Genomic DNA, 20,891 nt, shown 5'->3' with positions numbered 1-20,891 from the left:
GAGGCTTTGAAGAGATTTGGGTGTGAAGAAGCATCTACCTCTGTGTTCAGGCCTTACCTGACCAAGCCCCTAAGCCTGATGGTTCTGCCTGCTGCCACCTGACCCTGGCCTGTTGATCAATAATGCCTCTGCCTGACACCTGAACTGACCATGCCACTGCCTGCTACCTACTTATGGACCATGTTCCTGCCTACTCCCAGGACCAATACTTTGGCTTTGATGACCATGTCTCTGTCTGTTGCCTGGACAATTCCTTTGGCTGTTGCTGACCACATTTTTTCCTGCTTCCTGGACCAATGCTTTGGCTGTGCTGGCAATATCTCTGCCTGCTGCCTGTACTGACTATATACAGTATTCCTTCCTGCTGTCTGGGTGATTCCTTTCGCTGTTACTGACTATGTCCTTGCCTGCTGCCTGGATCAGTGCTCTCCTCTGTGGACAACTGCACTACTAAAACCACAAGTAATCTTTTGTTTACCCTATGATCATCAGAATGTAGTTTGGAGTGTAATTCTTGATATGTACATGCTATGTATTAGAAGCCTGAAGATGCTACTTGGATGTTGAGCCTCTGGATGTGTCCAGGCTGTGGAAAAGTCTTACACATGTGTTATCCCCATACTCAGGAGGAGTAGCAGAATGTATGTTGGGGTGTCATTCTTGGTATGTAAATGCTATGTGTTATACATATCTTACTAGTAGACAACTTTTTGTAAAAAAAAATATGTTTTAATTTTCTTTCCACATTTTTCAAAAACATGTGGAAAAAAATGACATGTTCAAAAGAGTCATTATGCCTCACAGAATATACATTGTGGTGTTTGCTTTCCAAAATGGGGCAATTTTGTGGGTAATTCCATTATCCTGGTGCTCCAGGGCTCTGAAAACTGTGATAGTCAGTCAGGAAATGAGATGTGTAATTTCTGCCTCTAAAAAGCCTGTAGATGCTACTTGGATGTTGGGCCTCTGTATGTGGTATACCCATACTCAGGAGGAGTAGCAGAATGTATTTTGGGGTGTAATTGTTCGTATATACATGCTATGTGTTAAAAATATCTTATGAATGGACAACTTTGTGTAAAAAATAAACATTTTCCTTTTCTTTCCACATTTTCTGAAAACTTGTGGAGAAATATATGTTGGGGTGTTTGCTCCTCAAAATTGGGTCATTTTGTGGGTAATTCCATTTCCCCGGTGCTGCAGGGCCTTCAAAAATGTAATAGGTAGTCAAGAAATGAAATGTGTAATTTATGTCTCTAGAACACCTGACGGTGCTCCTTGCATATTGGGCCTCTCTATGTAGCTAGGCTGTGGAAAAGTCTCACACATGTGGTATCCACATACTCAAGAGGGGTATCAGAATGTGTTTTGGGGTGTAGTTGCAAGTACACATATGCCGTGTGAGAGGAATAACATGTTAATATAACAATTGTGTAAAAAAAAAAAAAAAAAAACATTTACTTTCTTAATATTCCAAAGAATTGTGGGAAAAATGTACAGGTTAAAAAAAACTCACTATGCATCTTAATAAATACCGTGGGATGTCTTCCTTCCAAAAATGGGTCATTTGGGGGGTATTTGTGCAGTCCTGGCTTGTTAGGCTGGCCATACATTATACACTTTCTTGAGATTTTTGCTTTAGATTTACCAAAAACCATATAATAGGAGGTCAAACCCAAACAACACTTTCAATTTTATCCAATTAGGTAGGCCCTTGCACTACACAGTTGAAGGTAAATCTAAAGGAAATTGGGCAGAAATTGGACAGAAAATTGTAAGAAAATTGTATAGTGTATGGCCAGCCTTAGTGTCTCAAGAAATGAGATAAGCCATCAGTACATCAGGTTTGATCAGGTGTGATCAATTTTCAGTGATTGGTACCATAGCTTGAAGACTCCATAACAGACCAAATAATATACATTGATTGTGGTTATTTTTACCAAAACAACATAAAAGTATACATTTTGGCCAAAATTTATGAAAAAAAGTTACTTATTTGCAAAATTTTAAAACAGAAATGAAGAAAAATTAGTTTTTTTACAAAATTTTCCGTCCTTTTTAATTTATAGCACAAAAAATAAAAAACCCAGTGCTGATTAAATACCACCAAAAGAAAACGCTATTTGTGTGAAAAAGGGCAACATTTTCATTTGGGTGCAGTGTAGCATGACTGAGTAATTATCATTCAAAGTGTAAGAGCGCTGAAAGCTGAAAATTGGTCTGGGCAGGAAGGGGATAAAAGTGCCCCGTATTGAGATGGAATGCCTATGCTGTTTAAAAACATTTGATTTCTTCATGGAATGTTCACCATAAGACTGTTGTAACAGAGCTAAAGTTTCACTTGCACTTTTGACAATTTTCACCCAAAATTTGATGTTAATCTGCTGCTCCAGATTCCTGTCACTCATTTTCCGGCAACAGCACAATGCACACGTTATTTCTTCTACTACTCCTTAAAGACTGAGTCAACTGGTCTACAACCCAGGCAAGTGCAAGTTAGAACATGTCAGAATGCATTTGAATGTAAATGGTTGTGTGTCTCACCATTATAGTGCTACACCTTTGGCATTCTGGGAATTATTTGCAGCTTATTCGTGATAAGTGTTATAGCTGCATTCACTATCTTTTTAAACCTCCTTTTACTTTATCTTCACCTGTTAATTTTGCAAATTTCAGGTACTTATATAGCGCTGTCAATTTACGCAGCGCTGTACATATATATTGTACATTCACATCAGTCCCTAACCCTCAAGGGGTGTACAATCTAAGGTCCCTAACTCACATCCATACATACATAGGGCCAATTTAGACAGAATCCAATTAACCTACCATCATGTCTTTGCAAATAACACACTTCCTTTCCCTAGGTGGCTATGTCACTCCTCCACTGTATCTATGGAGCCTAGGAGAGCCCTAGGCTGCTCTCCTTATATTGACTACAAACAAGTCTGTATTTCTCCATCTCCATTACATGGGAGGACAATTGAATTGGTAGTTTACAGAAGATAGCTAGAAATGAAGATAGTCTTTGGTGCGGGTTGCAAGAAGTGACAAAGACACTGCATCTTTGCCAGATTAACAGATATTTTAGTTACATGATGAAAATGTTCTTAGCTTGGAAAAAAAAGAAAACTAATTCAGCAATCACATCCATGGACTGTAGCCTGCATTATATTGCATTTTTGTTCTTTGGTTTATTTATCTTTTAAAAATTAAAAGTGACATCTGTTGATCATCTTTAAGTTCCAAGGTAATATCATTTAAAATAATAAATAGGAACGTATACAATGAATTCTGATTACATTAACTTTGGACAGAAAAGAGTGATTCTGAAATCTCTTTGGTGCAACTTGAGCTTATTTTTAAACACATTATAAATGATGCACTTCTGGCATGCACGTAGAGGAAATATATGAGAAATAACTGAAGAACCAGAGAACTATAAATAGTAATCTTTAAGTGGCATAAAGTTTTGACTGAACAGAATAGAATGACATGTAGACTCCATTCTCATACCCTTCGCAACAGACACTTATGAATCAGGTTAGAGCTACATGCAGCTTGAATATTCTATCTTCTTCCATGTACCTCTCATGCAGCTCTAGGTGTCCAGTTGCCAACTACAATGCACTTGTCATTCTTGTGAGATAAAAAACAAGACAGTGCTACAGCTGCCTTATATTATTACTACCATCCACTCACAAGAGTCTTAAGAAGTCCAAAAATAGACTGAAATCCGAAATAGATTAAATGTTCTAAAAACGCACTTCACGGGAGCATAAATCCCTCTTCATTTATATCTAAGTATTCCTGCTGCCCTCTGAAAGAGACTCATTTTTTCATATATCTTCGTTTTATGGGGTAAAGGTAACCTTCAAACCTTTGTGTATTGCTGTTCGGACTTTAACACCAATGCAACTTGCTCAGAATAAAAATCCGATACATTAATTCTGAACGCAGAGCCATCATTTATAGTAGGAAACAAATGGATTACGAAAATAAATGTTCCTCATCCTCTAGCAAAAACGTTTTTAGAAATAGGGAAGGTGTATATGTTTTTCTAATTTTTTTCCTGTCTTTGCCATCACTGAAGGGATTCTTCTTCACATCCTGTTCTGTAGATTACACAGGCAGTGATGGAAAATCTGTCCAAGGGGTACACAAAGAACTATATAAATCTGACAGAGGTTTAACCTTTCCTCTACTCAAACTTAAAAATTTTTGGCTGGAGCTCTACTTTACATAAGCAATACACACAAAAGATATTTTAGAAGTCTTATACTTACAGTTATGACAAGTAGCTCCAGTGTAGCCAGTACCCTCACAGTTACATGTAATGGTATCCCATGTTTGTGTGCATTTGCCACCATGTTCACAATTATTGGGGACACATCTGCCAAAGAAAGTAAAACAAATTAGAAAAATTTGCTTTACAAGTTAACGAACTTCAAATTGTCAGCATCCTATGTCAGTGCAAATATTTCAACAGTTTTTGATTAATTAGTCCTAATTAGCTTAAATTAAACAGAACGTAACAAATTGCAGCAAAATATTTCATTTACACAAAAGGTGAGCTATGGCAAGACTAATAGCAGGCATTTTAACTCAAGAAACTCAGTAACAAGAAACAAGCTGATGTAAGAATAGCTTCTCTAAACTCTATAATTGGCAGAAACATGAGCACAGACATTAGCAGACAACAAGAAAAGGCATGTTGGTGAACCTTTCCTGCTCGGTGACTGGGCCTTGGACTTGTAACAGATCATGGAAGAAGTCTAACAGCATACAGAGAGATTGCAGTGATTTTCAGAAGCTACCTCTCATCAGTAAAAGGGTAATGAGGTGGCTTTGTGCCTGCTGGCTTCAACAGAAAATAATCAGCGTGCATTGCAAAGCATGGGCATTCAACTAAGAAAAAAATAAACAGCAGATCTTTGTAACAGACGTTGGAATGATTCAGATGCTGACACTTTCAGCTTTTTCAGGCTCATTCGTGCCGGCTGTAAGAATAGTCTTATCAAGAGAATAAAGAAGGAGAGAAAAACTTTGAGCTGTATGGCACCTAAACACAGCACACAGATATAAAGTTGGCTAAAATTATTAAGAGTGACATACTGTACAGTAAATACAGAAAGTCTGAAATTGATACTGTAGGATGCATTATGTCATGTACTCCACTGTATTTGTATTAGCTTTGAATAGAGCTGTTATAATTAAATTATCAAGGGAATATCTGATTGCCTCTCGGAGGTTCAGGAAGGATTTTTTTTCCCCCTGAAGGAGCAAATTGGATCATGCTTTGCTGTGTTTTTTACCTTCCTCTGGATCAACTGTGGGTGTAGGATTATAACTTTTTTTTTTTCAATGATTGAACTGGATAGACTTTTATCTTTTTTCAGCCATACTATGTAACTATGAAATTAGAACAGGTTACTGAACTGTTCATCCTACTAAAAGAGTAGGAGGCAACTAAGGGGTTGTGGAGCAAGGTGAGAATAAGTCACCCTATAATCAAAAATAACCGAAAAAGGCGCTACTCATAATGATAATAAAGTGATAATTACCTGCATATGATACAATATGTAATACCACCCTGTGTCAAATAAGAATGTATAATATCCTTATGGAATAAACATAGTTAATAAGTGTCCACAAAAAGAAAGTCCATATATTAACTCCGCAGAAGTTAAACCTTCCACAGCCAGTGTCCAAAAGATTATTTGGAGTAATCCACTTGTGCACTTCACCACTACATACAGTGAAAGTAACAACTCACCAGATACAATATAATCAAGGCAAAATGTAGTCAGCCAACTAAAAATAGTCGATTCACCCCAAATTCTTCACAGTCTTCCACACAGCAAAATGGCATCTCCAGAAGGCAGAAGCAGATGCTCTGCACTGCCGCTCTCTCAACCTAAGTTGGCATACATTCCACAACTTGACTCCATTACTAGAAGCGGCGACAAATGGCTGGGCCTCGATGCATTTCACAAATCACGTCATCAGGAAGTTTATTAACCTCCCTGGCAGTAATCCTGAGTGTGGATCGGGGTTAATTTTCAGTACCAAAAGCGTTAACCTTGAGCCACACTCGGGATTACTGCCAGGGAGGTTAATAAATTTCCTGTGTTTGTAGTGTAACTTACCTTGTCCCTGCGATCCCTGATGTCCTCCCACTGTGTCCTGCGGGCGATGTTCTCCCGCTGTTTCCTCCGGTCGATGCCGGCATCCGTCTTCCGGGTTCCCTTCCCTGCAAGCGCCGTGATGCAGGGGAGCGGAACCGGCGGGAGATTCAAAAAAGTAAAAACATGACATACGCACAATACATTGTAATCTGTTGTACTATATCAAACAGGGGCGGACTGACCATTTGGAAACTCGGGCACTGCCCGGGGTCAGTAGGGGCCCCATGAGATGCCCCTGGTACCTTTTTCATAGACTTTTTTGAGTTTGGGCAAGGACACAGGGGCCCCATGATCCCCTATTGCCCGGGGGCCCCATGAGTTGTCAGTCCGCCCCTGATATCAAACCATTTCACCTCAGTTTTGTCCCTAGTGCTTTGTCCAGTGCCCTGCCTGCACTTTTAACGTTCTTTCTGCCTGGAAACTTGAAATGCATGAGAATGCGCTTTTCCCGCTCTGCCATTTCCAGCCTCGGCTGTCAAACACCGGGTCCAGGCCATGATTACTCCCCAGCACCTGGTGACTGCCGAGTAATACCATTGGGAGGAGAGAACTGTATGTAAACAATACAGTTCTCTCCCCTGTCAGCTCCAGCACACTATGTCATACACTACCAGTATGACTATGCATAGCAGACCCATACAAAAAGTGTGCTTACAGTGAAGTACACACACAGCACATAAGGTGAAACAGTACACAGCACACAGCTAACCCTTTGATCGCTCCAGATGTTAACCTCTTCCTGCCCAGTGCCATTAGTACAGTGTCGGTGCTTTTTATTAGCACTGATCACTGTATTGGTGTCACTGGGAATATCAGTGACACCAAGTCAGTTCCCCCCCAGTGTCAGAATGCCTGCCGCAGTCCCGCAGTCCCACTATAAGTCACTGATTGCCACCATTACTTATAAAAAAAAAAAATCCCAGTATATATAACTGCATTTATAGACGCTATAACTTTCGAGTAAACCAATTCATTTAATCATATTGGGATTTCTTTTTAGCAAAGACATGTAGCAGAATACATTTTGGCCTAAATTTATGATGAAATTAGATTTTTTTTATTTTTTTTACTGGACATGTTTAATAGCAAAAAATCCAAAATATAGTTTTTTCTCAAAATTGTCAGTCATTTTTTTTATAACGCAAAAAATAAAAAACACACAGGCAATCAAATACCACCTAAAGAAAACTCTATTTATGAGAAAAAAAAGGACATACATTGCATTTGGGTGCAGCGTTGCATAAGATTGCAGTTGTCAGTTAAAGTAACGCAGAGCCGTAAAAAAAAAAAAGACCCTGTCAGGAAGGGGGGTAAATCCTTTGGAGGGCAAGTACAACATGTAGCATGAGTAAACAGCTTATACATTAGCGGAATTAGTTGTGCTAGGTGTGCTTGGCCACAGGTTTCCTAGTGCCTCAGATGGCAATAGTGGACTCTGTGCCCCTTGTAGTTATGCTTGTGCCTTATAAAACTCATGCAAATCATGAACACTACACAAAACATTATTTACAAAAGCAGAAAAAAAATGCTTAAAAAAATAATTTATCAGTGTTCTGACTCTGCATCTGCAAATATAGATGTATACGAAGAAATTATACACAATGAAAGTGCTCATGTAGCAAAATATGCAAAACAAAAGGATTGATTAACTAAAGGAAAACATGATATTCACTTTGTAAGGCAATTTTCTGCACAGCTTAGTGAAAGTGGTAAAAATCTTTGCAAAGAATACCTGATCACATTCAAGAAAAATTAAAAAAGCAGTATTTTTGCTTGCACATGATTGGATGATGGAAGTCAGCAGAGCTTCACCTAAACTTGCTCTGGAAAAAAAATTCCCTTGCAAAGTGCAACATCCTTTGCATAGGGAATAATCTAGTAAATCAACCCCAAAGTATCTTATTTTGAGTGCATTACTTTAGCCAATCTCCTACAATCAATGGCAGCATCCTGCCTTCAAAGCCTTGACAATCTCTTTTCCAAACTATGGAAAAAAAGCTGAATGCAGAGAACCTGTTGGAATTTTAAAAGTTTGTAAACATATAAGAGGAATGGTACTGTCATATGATGTTGATTAACAAGCATGTTTCACAAAACCGACTTTGCATGACCTCGGGTTTGTAAATTTACAAATGTCAGAATGAAACCCAGCCCCTAAAACAATGGTTGTACTAAAGTTCACAAACAAAATCACCCTCTTACTGCTCCCCTAAATCATCCCCTTCATGCTTAACCCTTAAACTAGGTCTTTAGTACTAATTTGACCTCTAAACTAAGCTTCTAACATGAATTATATCTACTTTTGCATACTTATCTTATCCAGCGATGGGTGCCTTTTCGCAATGAAAGCCTGTGAGTTCCATGCCAGGTCCAAAAGGCAGAACAAGTAGAGTTTCCCAAGTGTCAGAGGTTACTGTCAAGTGTTATGTCAGAAGTTTGTGGGTTTATTTTTTTTAATATTGTACATTTTTAGTAAGGGCCAGTGCCCATTTTTTCATAACATAGTTACAACAACAACACTTTGGGTGTAAACGTTGCAATGAAAGAAAACCACCATCAGTATAAAAGAAAACAAAAACAGAAGAAATATGAACATAAATAGACAGCATGGTAATCTGCACAATACAAAGGCATACATCGACATAAGCCTGGACATCTCTGAGTTACATTATTTCTCAAAGGCATGGTGCCTAAAGAGGTGTCTGGACTATATAAGGATGGGGAGGGGGGGAAGAGTGGGAGAGGAAGAAAGTCTACCAAAGGGAGAATGATCCCATAGCTCCCAAATAGGACGAAAGTGACACGAGGGTTCACCAACTAGAGCTGTAAGATATTCTATTTCCCTGATTTCAGAGATCGCTCTTAAGAGATGAGTTAGCGTGGGAACATCAACTGATTTCCAGAGTCGTGATATCACCCGTCTGAAAGGAATGATTTTCAGCGACCTTTCTAGCGACCTTCAGAATATGTATTCCCAACCTTTTAGATTGCTTAGAGATACCCCTAAAGGGTAGCCCCAAAAGATAGTGTAGCGGGTCTAGGGGTAGGGTAACATTGAGTACTTGCTCCAAGACAATTCTAACCATAGCCCAATAATCAGCAATCTGTGGACAAAACCAAAAGATGTATGCCAAAGTACCTACTCCTCCCATGCACCTGCTGCACGTGTCAGACAGATTCGTTTTGATCGCATGAAGCACTACAGGGGTCTGGTACCAATGAATCAATATTTTATATATATAAGTTTTTTACACAACACAACGAGAGGTTTGTGGGTTTATTCTAATCTTTAAAAAAATGTTTGAAGGAAAATATAAAAAAAATAAAATTTAAATATCAGGTTAAGTATTAAGGAGAGGGCAAGTGTTAGGGTTAGAAGTTTTAAGAATGAGATACATGGGACTGTACTATAGGTATGAGTAAAATTTATATTTTGTTTCTGTCAAAAGGCCTGCAACAAAATGTATTGTGGCTCGTCTGACAGCTAATAATATACTGCACTGCTGCGGTCTATGAGAAAATTGAAAACTGCCATGGTTTCATTGTTAATTAGACACAGACCTGTGCTAGCTTCCATTTCACTCTGAAATAGAAATTGGTGGGGGTGGCACAGAAAGATCTGAAACAGGCCTATCTACTTTCTATGTTTGGTGCAAGCCATCTCTGCCACTTTCCTGCCCATTATAATGGCACAGGAATCTTTGCTAAAGTGGTTGTAAACCCTTACATATACCCAGTGAAGTGGCCAGCATTAGGTAATACAGAGAGATAAAACAAATCCTCCTACATAAGTTGTAGCTGTGCAGCCATTTCTTCTGTAGATCATTCTGAAAACACAAAGATGAAAGGATTTCTTCTCAGGTCTAGGAGGAGAGGACAGAGCTCTAAAGTCTTCACAGAACTGACAGCTTTGAACCTAGATTGGAGGGAAGGGAAAAGCTGCTAGTAGTGACTCGTGGCACTCAGAGTTTTGGAGAGAGACAAGTACACAGTATTGAAGGATATGCTTTTTCCATATTTCATATCTGAGGTTTACAGCCACTTTAATTATCCAAACTGGGTGTGATTAAGGAAATATTATTATTATTTGTATTATTATTATATCAGGCAGGGAAAGGGTCCCTAAACATCTGTGAATTTTATTGAAGCCAGGTTGGTATTGTCCACAAAGGAGAGTATTCTCCGGGAAGTCCTTGCCTCTGTGTGCTGCGAAAGCAGCTTGAATTTGAACAAAGGGAAGCTCATGTCTAGGTCTGTTTGGCCAAACAGGCCACTGAGCCAGATTGACATTTCAGAGAGGCTTAGACGGGGGGGGGGGGGGCAGCTCTGTCCAAAGGTGAAGTAGAAAGAGCTTTCTTACAAACTATCCAGGAGGCTGAAAGACCTTCATATTCAGTTTTTATGCTAAAGAGTCCCTCTATGGACAGAATGCTGTTATTTTGGATGTCTGGAAGAATAAAATTGTGCAAAAAAGCCCTAAAATGGGCTTTGCTGAGTGGTCTGTGTCCTTGGAAAACTCTACTTAGCTAGTTATCACAATTAGCACATTTACTTATTTAGTGCTCCTAACCCCCATCACCATGTAGTATTTTATTGTTTTCCTAACACTCAATCACTTGTAGAATATTTACAAATTAATGCACTTCCTATAATAGAATGTTTTTAGAAAGTCTTCTATTATTTTCTTTATTTAATTGTTTGTTGCTGTCATAAGTAAGTGTATTCATGTTGACAGCTTGTGTAGCACATGGTCAGAACTTTATCGCTGTCCTTGAAATTGCAATGTGGTTTATTTGAACCCATCCTTTCTCTTTGATTGAATACTGAATTCAGCTGCATCCACAGCTGGTAATTCCCCCTTCTCCTTGTTTGAATTGTTATGTCAGGTAATTATACCAAACTGCATGTGACTGTTCATGCCAATCAGCTGTCTGTTCTGCATGCTGAGAAATATTTGCAGAACTGATAGACACCATTTGTATGCCCTGTGACTGAAATGGGCTTTGCATAATGAATACAAAAATAAACAAAACTGCCACAAATGGCATATTTCCTATGGCTGTTTGGGGGAAATTTGCATCGCTTTTGTTTATTTTGCATACAGACAAAAAGACACAAGAAATAAGTCTTTTTCTACTTTTTTATATTGTGTATTACTACTTAAACAGGGAAGCATTTCAATCATTCATAAAGGCATGTGGTAAAACAAACCCAGCTTCCTATTTAACCTGAAACTGTTTGGTTATTTTCTAGCTGTGCTTTGAAGTTGTTCACACTTGCAGCTGGAGGAAGGTAATTATTCTGAAAATGAAGTCCAATTCTCACTGAAACAAAATAAATATGGATAATGTGTTTTTTTTCCTTGGAATAGGACTTACTGAAGTAAGTTCTATTCAGTCTTCTTTCGAATATAAAAAAGTTAGCTTTTAATAAAAAACACTGAAGCATGCCAGCAGACTGAAATATTTAATAACATGCAGTTAAAGAGACAGTTGCAATACAATGAAAAGGTTTAACCACTTCCAGTCCAGGGAAATTCTTACAATCCTCTCTGAACATCTTTTTTTTTGCTACAAAAATATTTAGAACCTCCAAATATTTTATATATATTTTTTAAGCAGACACCCTATAGAATAAAATGGCGGGTGTTATTTTTTTGTTACATAGTATTTGCAAGCTTTAATGAATTTTAAAGCAAAAAAACACACAATATAATACCAATTGTTTTGTAAAATATAAAAGATAAAGTAATGCCAAGTAAATAGATGCCAAACATGTCATGCTTTAAAATTGCGTCCGCCTGTGGTACCTTAAAATCCCCATTGGTGACACTTTAAAGCAGATTACCAGTTTAGGGTTACACAGGAGGTTTGGAGCTAGAATTATTATCACTCATTCGCGATTGCTGTCTACATATGCATGTGGGACAGACACACGCGTTCACATTTTTGCGATCACAATCAGATGAGAATGTTTTAAAAAAAGTTTTATTATTTACTTTATTTAAAAATGTTTTTACACTGTCGCTTTAATATTATTGTTCAATGTTATTGCTGTCACAAGGGATGAACAACATCCCTTGTGATAACATGGGCTGTGACAGGTCCTCTATATGGAGAGATCTAGGGTCTATTAGACTCCAGATGTTTCCTATGGCCTCCAATGCAGCTGATCAGACAAAGATGGGTCTGATTGACTGCTTCACTGGCTGGTAACGGTCAGGTAAACAAAGAACCAAAACCAGAAGGGACAAAAACTTCCTAGATTATGGTTTCTGACATCACACAGTGAGACGAACAACATCAGTTCCTCTCACTGTGTGCTCGGAGCTGGATCCAAATTCAGGGAGAGCCCAGTAAAGGTGGCATCGGCGGTACGGGGTGACTCCCTTCCGCCACCTGCAAAAGTAATCCAGTGGCACTTTAGCCACTTCGATTACTTTTACCAGTTCAGAATTGCTGGCTGAAAAAATTATACCTTAGTCTTTGCTGAAGCTGCAGAGATGACCGGGATATCATCTTTCCTATCCAGAGATGTACCAGTATGTCGCTGGATGGGAAGAGGTTAATTAAATACAGCTTTGGAAAATACATTATGTTGGATGTAAAGGCTCAAGGTTTTCTATCTTCATACATGAAGATAAAAAAACGTCTGTGTGCAACAGTCATCAGTCTTCAGCATCTGACACTTCTGGGTGTGTCAGGTGCCTGAGTCTCCTTAATACCTGCTGTGACTCACCCCCTTGCTGCTAGCAGAGACACATCAGAAAGAGCAAGGGGGGACTCCCCATAGGCAGTGGTATTTGACTTGAAAATGTTGCATGCTGAAGGCTCTATGGCAACTCTAGTTCTGCAAGAGAGTAAAGATTGAATTTAAAGCCCTTGAACCCTCATATTTTCTTACTGTAATGCAATCAGGCTGCATATCTAGTAATAAATATAACACTATTTATCTTTTTTTAGTATGCCAAGTGCTGCAACAAGGGTTAAAATACCCGATGCTGCCAGCAGTAATGGCAGTAATAATGAGCATTATAATTGCATTTTCTAAAATTGTATTTAATTAAACTGCTTTATTGTGATGAAATTGTGTGTTTAAGTAAAACCCTCATTAAAATTAAAATTATTTTGATAAAAACAGTTATCTGTCAGTTATAAGTGAGCTAAGTTTTGACATTGTGACAAATAAAGCTGTGCATGTTTGAAGAAAGAGACAGTACAAGTTTGTATGAAAAGTCATTAATATTTCTGTCAATTCCATCTCTCACTCTACCTATTATGGTAGTGTTTTACCTTACTTAGTGTTTAGTAAGCCTGAACAATAGCTATTTTAGTGGTTGACTCCTGAGACTGGTGTTCCAGTGTTATCTGAAAAAAATTGGTCTCCTGTGAGGCTTTGACATTTTTGTGCCTGTGCACAGAACTTATTGTCCACAAAAGTGTATCTTGTTAAAAAATTTAAAATAGCATTTTTGGGAAGGACATTTATCCAAGTGTTTCATAGAATTCAGTTAACTCTTTCTCTAGATTCAAATGTCAAGTACAAAGATACTAAACAGCATGAAAACATTTTTGTATTTGATGTTTTTTTGTCCTTACCAATTTAAATCATGGATTCGATTTATGTGGCCCATTTATCAGCAGACTATTGAACCTTGGCATTACTGAATGAGTCAATCAATAGCACTAAAGTGCGTCTCACTTGTCCCCTTCTGAGTTTAAAAATTAAATTTTACTATACTCTGTTTAATAGCACTAAGTACCAACTACACTTGAGATAAAAAATAAATAACATATGCGATTGCTACATAAGTCATTTAATGTTATTAAAATGTCAATCTGTGGTCAGTTGTGATTTTTAAAGCTGGCACAGTCTTGCACCCTAGACAACCTTAAGTATGTAGCAGAACGTTACATTACGTAACATGACTTTTGCATACCTCTCTGGGATCCCCCTGTCCTTGACGAGGAGCTGACGGTCCGCTCGTGTATTTTACAGCTTCCACGGTCTTCTCCCCTAATCTGCACATCCATCGGATGGACTTGTTGACCGCTGCATCCTGAACACACCGATTCGGCCCGGAATCCTGCCCCCCATCCATCTATCCGTGGACTGATTTTTATTCCTTTTATTTCCTCTTATTTATTTAATTTTGTTCTAATTCTGTTCATTCTATAACTAAGTTTATAAAGTATGTTTTTCCATTTTCTGTGTGAGCACTGAAGGGTTGTTCATAATTTCTGTTCATCATCTCTTATGTTAACTTATGTATGTAACAACCCATGACATCCACAGTCTAAATTCACTTTTGTTCAGTAAAAAAAATTTGCAAGGGTTTTACAAATGTCATCGAAGTGTAATAACTGTTGCTGTTTTGAAGAACTCACCCATGCATTCCTCTTTATCCCTGATTGTTTGGCTTTGACCAGTATGAAAGGACCCTTACTAGCTTTCTTCTATACAGTATGTATTGTACTAACATGCTTGTGAAGCACCCACTTTATTATTATAAAGTTTATCCAGAAACACTTTTTGACATCATGATATCATGAATTCAACTTTAGAACTATGCAGTCTCTTCCAAGCATTCAACAATCCTGTAACTTAAATTCAAGCTATGCTACTACCCTATCCTTGATTGTGTCTGTCCATTACAAGCAATGAAACAAAAAAAAATTGAGATGAAATAAAAATGAAGTGGTAAACAGCTTTTCATATATAATTTTTTTTTCTTTTACAAGCATAACCATATTCATATACAGAATTAGCTCTTTATATTTTAAAACCAAGAGAAAGTTTCTGCTGACTTACCACTTACAGATCATTACTTCTTATTTTACATACACCCACAAAAAAAATCTGGGCATTAACAAATAACTATACGTCTCTGCACCTGTGCCAGTTATTGTTTTGGGGTTTTTTTTTTGCTTGCCTTTGAAATCTGAAAATAATTCAAAACTACATAGTAAGCACAAATGTATTTCTAGTCACCAAAGTCACTGGAGTATATCAAAAAAGCTATCCAAATTAATTGGATTCAGTATGTGTGTAATTGTTCTTTTGTCGCCTCCTTGTTGCAATTCATTTTACCTAGTTCTTATTACAGAACACTTTTTTGTGTCATAGACCATGTGTAGACCTTAAAGAACATATCACGCAGCGGCTAAGTGCCTAAATTGGCCTTGACAATCAAAAGTATGCATCCTCAGACACATGCATGTACATTTCAAAGCATTTTCTAGGATAGAGGGTGTCCAGAAAACTTTCACTTCCAGGTAGTGTTGAGAATAGACTTTTTATTTACAAAAGTTTCTACTGGCTCCTCACTGTGATAAGTCAACAGGGAAGTTAAAGTGGAACTTCACTCTCTTGATTGATCAATGCCATGATTTTATCTTTGGTAAATAGGTAGGAAAGTAGAGTATATCATATTTGCATGTTTTAAACTTTTTTTTTACATTTCTTCAGTTACTTCCTGGTTTCCAGGCCTGGGCAAATGATGTCATGCACCTCAGGAGTCTTAAGGTGGGGAGGAGGGACTTTCTCAGCTAAACACACCCTCCTGCCTGCATGCCTGAGCTAAGTGCAGATGGATTCCAGGACATAAATGCTACATGAATCATCTGCCCTTACTCAAGATGGCCATGGTCAGAAATGCTAGGGCATGATTTTTCAAAGAAATCTCTCAACAAAATAATGCATGGATACATGGATGGAAGGGTGAGTTTGCTTTGAATATTAAAAATTAATTAAATAGTGTTTTTGGTTTGTGGTGCTCAGATGCAGTGTATTTGTACTTTAACCTTCCTAGCGGTAATCCTAAATGTGGCTTGGGGTTAATTTTCAGTACCAAAAGTTGTAACCCCGAGCCACACTCGGGATTACTCCATAGTGCTTATCCTGCTTTCCCCGATCCCTACCTTGTCCTGCGATCCCGCGATGTCCTCCCGCTGTGCCCTCTGGCCATGTCCTCCGGCCGATGCCAGCATCCATCTTCTGAGTTCAGTTCCCTGGGAGCGTCGGTACGCACGGAGGCGGAACCGGCAGGAAATTCAAAAAAGTTAAAATATGACATACACACAAAACATTGTAATCTGTTAGGCTTACATTACTGTATCAAACCATTTCACCTAAATGTTGTCCCTAGTGCTTTGACCAGTGCCATGCCTGCACTTTAACTGTTCTTTCTGCCTGGAAACTTGAAAACGTCCATGGCATCCAAAAAGTGTTCCTTTAGGTCAAAAGTGGTTTCAGACCAGCTAGAAAACAGCGATAGTGAATTAGAATCACTTTCAGAATTGAAAGATAGTGATTCGTGGCGAAATTCATCATCAGACACTGACATTATTGAATTAAATTTATTATTATTATTTTTTATAATTATTTATTATATTATATTTTATAATTTTGTGTGTCTATCATACCCGGGATGTTTACTAGACTCCTGTTTGGACAGATTTAAGTGAGTTATTCCTAAGAATTACAAGCCTACAATATAAAACAACAAATTTCCATGCAAAACAATGACATTCAAAAATATTGATTAGTTAGACCACCAGGGAGGTTAAGGAGGTTTTTAAAACTGCCTGGAAATATTGAACATTTCATATGACCCTCCATCCCCCCCATTCTAGGATTCAGAGCTCCTGGGACACTCAGGAAGAATTTGAAATGTAGGGTGTCTGCATTTGATTACTGGGCCAGCTTCAGTATTTTTACACAATGACTGGCATAGATTAAAGCCTAACTCCAACTAAACATTTGACTTTATTTTGCATAGGGCAGGTAAAGGGTTAGTGAATCTGTCAGGTTATTGTTACTTTCTGCATCTCTTTTGGAAATTTTCCTCCACTTCCTGTCAGGACAGGTAGTGATGGGGAATCTCTCCAAAGGAGACAGAAGCAAAGACAGATGCACATCTATTATTACAGTTAGGCTGGCCATACATTATACAATTTTTCTAAGATTTTTGCTTTAGATTTACCAAAAACCATATAATATGAGGTCAAACCTAAACAACTCTTTCAATTGTATCTAATTAGGCAGGTTCTTGCACTACATAGTGGAAGGTGAATCTAAAGGAAATTGGGAAGAAATTGGGCAGAAATCTGTAAGAAAATTGTATAGTGTGTGGCCAGCCTTAGGGTTAGAACTTTTGACAATATTTGTATTACTATATGTGCCATCTTTTCCCAGTGATGCCCCTATGTTCACGCTGGATAACCAATCACATGCCTGGAAATCTAAAAAGAATTTATGATTTTTCCTTGCATATGATTAAAGTGGTTGTAAAGGCAGAAGATTTTGTACCATTACATGAAGGTAATAATTCTTTTGGCTGCAGCTCCCCCCCCCTCCAGCACCCCCTGAGCCAGATCACGATCCAGCAATGTGCATGAGATCTGAAGCTCTCTCCTCTCTCTCACTCCTCTTTGGCTTAGATACAGCAGTGGTGGCCATTGGCTCCAGCTGCTGTCAATCACAGCCAGGAGGGAATGGGGCAGGGCCGAGTCATGTGTCTTTAAGCTTGAGACTGAGCATGCACTGGTATCCCCACAGCAAGTGGTTTACTGTCTGGGCAATCAGCAGGGGGGAATGAGTCAGGAACTCCAGCAGAGGACCAGTGGTATATTTAGGTTTTGTGCTGCCCTAGGCAACACAAAAATCAGGTGCCCCCCCCAATGGAGAGAGCCTGACATTGTCCAACAACACCCCTGCCCACCTCTCACCTGAGAAAACCTTCCACTAACATTCCCCCCCCCCAGCTCACCTTCACAGCTCCGGACATCCCTGGCAACGAGAGTTGGGCTCTCCATACACCATCAAGCAGCCCACAGCCTCTCTTGGATCCCACCTGGTCCCCATGTCGGATGTGTCCCTTCTTAAGTCCCTTCTTCCAGGGGGTGGTGCTGCCCCCCTGAAAAATGCCACCCTAGGCAAATGCCTTGTTTGCCTTGTGGTAAATAAACCTCTGCAGAGGACCCAAGAAGAGTAGGATTGGCTCTGCCCTGTGCAAAACCATTACACATAGCAGTAAGTATAACATGCTTGTTATTTTAAATTTTAAAAAAAAGCCCAATGGTTTAGTACCACTTTCAAGGGAGCACAGCTTCAATTCACTAAGTGAATATTCTCTGCTCTTTTAGTAAATTAATGCCAATATTTTACCAGAACATTATTACTATTATACAGGATTTATATAGCGTCAACAGTTTGCCCAGTGCTTTACAAAATTAAGGTAGACATTGCAGATACAATACAATTTGGTACAAGAGGAAACAGAGGGCCCTGCTCATTAGAGCTTACAATATAGGAGGAAGGGTTGAGTATTACAAAAGGTAATAGCTGTGGGGGGGATGAGCTGATGGAGGAAATAAATGGCGGTTTACTAGGTAGAAGCAGGATAGACTTCTTTAAAGAGAAAGATTTCAGGGAACATCTAAAGGTGGATAGATTAGGAGACAGCCGGACAGATTGGAGTAGAGAGTTCCATAGGATGGGAGAAGCTCGGGAGAAGTCCTGGAGGCGAGCATGGGAGAAGATGACACGGGAGCTAGAGAGCAAAAGGTCTTGGGAGGATCGAAGAGAGCGATTTGGTTGATATTTTGAGAGCATCGCACTTCTTTAACATGTAATTGAGCCAAATTTTCACAAACCCCCCCCCCTCCCTTAAGGTGCAAAAGCCACAGATGGGGGTGCAGACCTAGTACAGGAGATGACCACCAGAGACTGCGGACATAGTACAGGAGATGACCAGAGACTGCGGACATAGTACAGGAGATGACCAGAGACTGCGGACAGTACAGGAGATGACCAGAGACTGCTGACACAGTACAGGGGATGACCAGAGACTGCAGACATAGTACAGGAGATGACCAGAGACTGCGAACACAGTACAGGAGATGACCAGAGACTGCGGACATAGTACAGGGGATGACCAGAGACTGCGGACACAGCACAGGAGATGACCAGAGACTGCGGACAGTACAGGAGATGACCAGAGACTGCTGACACAGTACAGGGGATGACCAGAGACTGCAGACATAGTACAGGAGATGACCAGAGACTGCGAACACAGTACAGGAGATGACCAGAGACTGCGGACATAGTACAGGGGATGACCAGAGACTGCGGACACAGCACAGGAGATGACCAGAGACTGCGGACACAGTACAGGAGATGACCAGAGACAGCGGATGCAGTACAGGAGATGACCAGAGTCTGCGGACATAGTACAGGGAATGACCAGAGACTGCGGACATAGTACAGATGACCAGAGACTGCAGACAGTACAGGGGATGACTAGAGACTGCAGACAGTACAGTCGATGACCAAGAGACTGTGGACCTTTGGGGAGGGAGGGGTAGCGGGTACCTGAAGTTTCTTTAGTGTGGGCAAGCTGGCTTCTCCCCGCGCCGGCTTCTGTGACAGCCGGGTGCCCACTGCGCATGCGCAAGAAGCGCTGTACTTTGTGAATGGCCCGGTGCCTTCTGGGACCTGTCATGTGTCCCAGACCCTTCACAAAGTGCAGCACTTCTCGTACATGCGCAGTGGGCAACCGGCTGTCACAGAAGCCGGCCCAGGAAGACTGTACAGCGCTGGACAGAGGAACAGCTAAGGTCCTGCAGGAGAGAAGAGCTGAGCGGCCGGCCCGGTATTCTGACATGGTGGTGGCGGCGGAAAAAACGGTCGCTCCATATTCCCTCCATAAGACGCACTGACTTTTCCCCCCTTTTTTGGGGGGAAAAAAGTGCGTCTTATGGAGCGAAAAATACGGTACTTGGTGGGCGGGAGGTGGTTAAGTGGGTAGCCGAGCACCTGCACTATTTACATTTGAAATTAGAATGCTGGGAAGTCACTAATAGGAGGGAGAAACAAAGGGAGCTGAGGTTCCTGGGACAGTGACATAAACAGTTTCAGCGCAGATATTATGATCCTCCATAGCCTATAACCTGGCTACAGATTTACTTTAAACAATAAAAAATATACAAGGGGTACAACCCTATCTTGGAATGATTTACTAGCATTTCCAATGAGGGACATTATGCTTTCTAACTAGGAATACTTAGGAATATACTTTTGTTGAATTTAACAATATATGGTATTAAACTGTTCCCCACCGTGCCATAGCCGAAAGATGGCTACAGCACGGACGGCTAGTTCTGGGAGGGTGTCCATAGATGTCCTCCCAGAAACAAATGGAGTAACAACTAAAATCAGGTAAAAAACGGACGCTTACATCCACGAGTGAACAGAACAGCATAACAGGTCAATATTTTTTAGTTTTAAAAATTTTTAGATTTTAGTTGTTACTCCATTTGTTTAATAAATACTACACTATTGGAGTTCTTCTTTCTCTTCTGGGCTCATTCTTTTGATATTTTGAGCCCCCCCCCCCTTTTAAGGTGCATCCTACTAGAGAACTCACACTTAAGTGTACGATCCCCCCGGTGGCATAAACATGCACTACAAGATGCATCTAACCCGATGATTTTACATTATACTGGAATGAGGAAATCTGCCCTGGTCTGATGACATCTGGTAACTCAACCCCACCTGACGACTTCACCTGTTCGCAGAGCTCCATCTTCCAGAGCACCTTGAAGTAGGTCTTATTTACTCCAACGCACAATACCTTGTGCTATCTGGTTAGTGCATTATATTTTCAATCCTCACAAGCCACAGAAGTCACGATAATTCAAC

At 39.7% G+C, this 20,891-nt stretch overlaps 1 protein-coding gene across 1 annotated transcript in view; it reads right to left on the bottom strand.

Annotated features, from left to right (window-relative positions):
• CNTNAP2 (contactin associated protein 2) overlaps window positions 1-20,891 on the bottom strand; it is a 2,186,758-nt gene that overhangs the window by 740,560 nt on the left and 1,425,307 nt on the right. The window contains exon 11 of the mRNA XM_089687345.1: window positions 4,287-4,393. Within this exon, the coding sequence (XP_089543471.1) occupies window positions 4,287-4,393 (107 nt within the window). The remainder of the gene's footprint in view (window positions 1-4,286; window positions 4,394-20,891) is intronic.

This window comes from Staurois parvus, unplaced genomic scaffold, assembly GCF_062004578.1.
Source record: "Staurois parvus isolate SC_StPar_1 unplaced genomic scaffold, SC_StPar_1.0 ptg000020l, whole genome shotgun sequence".
Classification (NCBI taxonomy): Eukaryota; Metazoa; Chordata; class Amphibia; order Anura; family Ranidae; genus Staurois; species Staurois parvus.
Note: the sequence above shows the minus strand (reverse complement) of the source record. Positions and strands in the feature narration are given on the sequence as shown.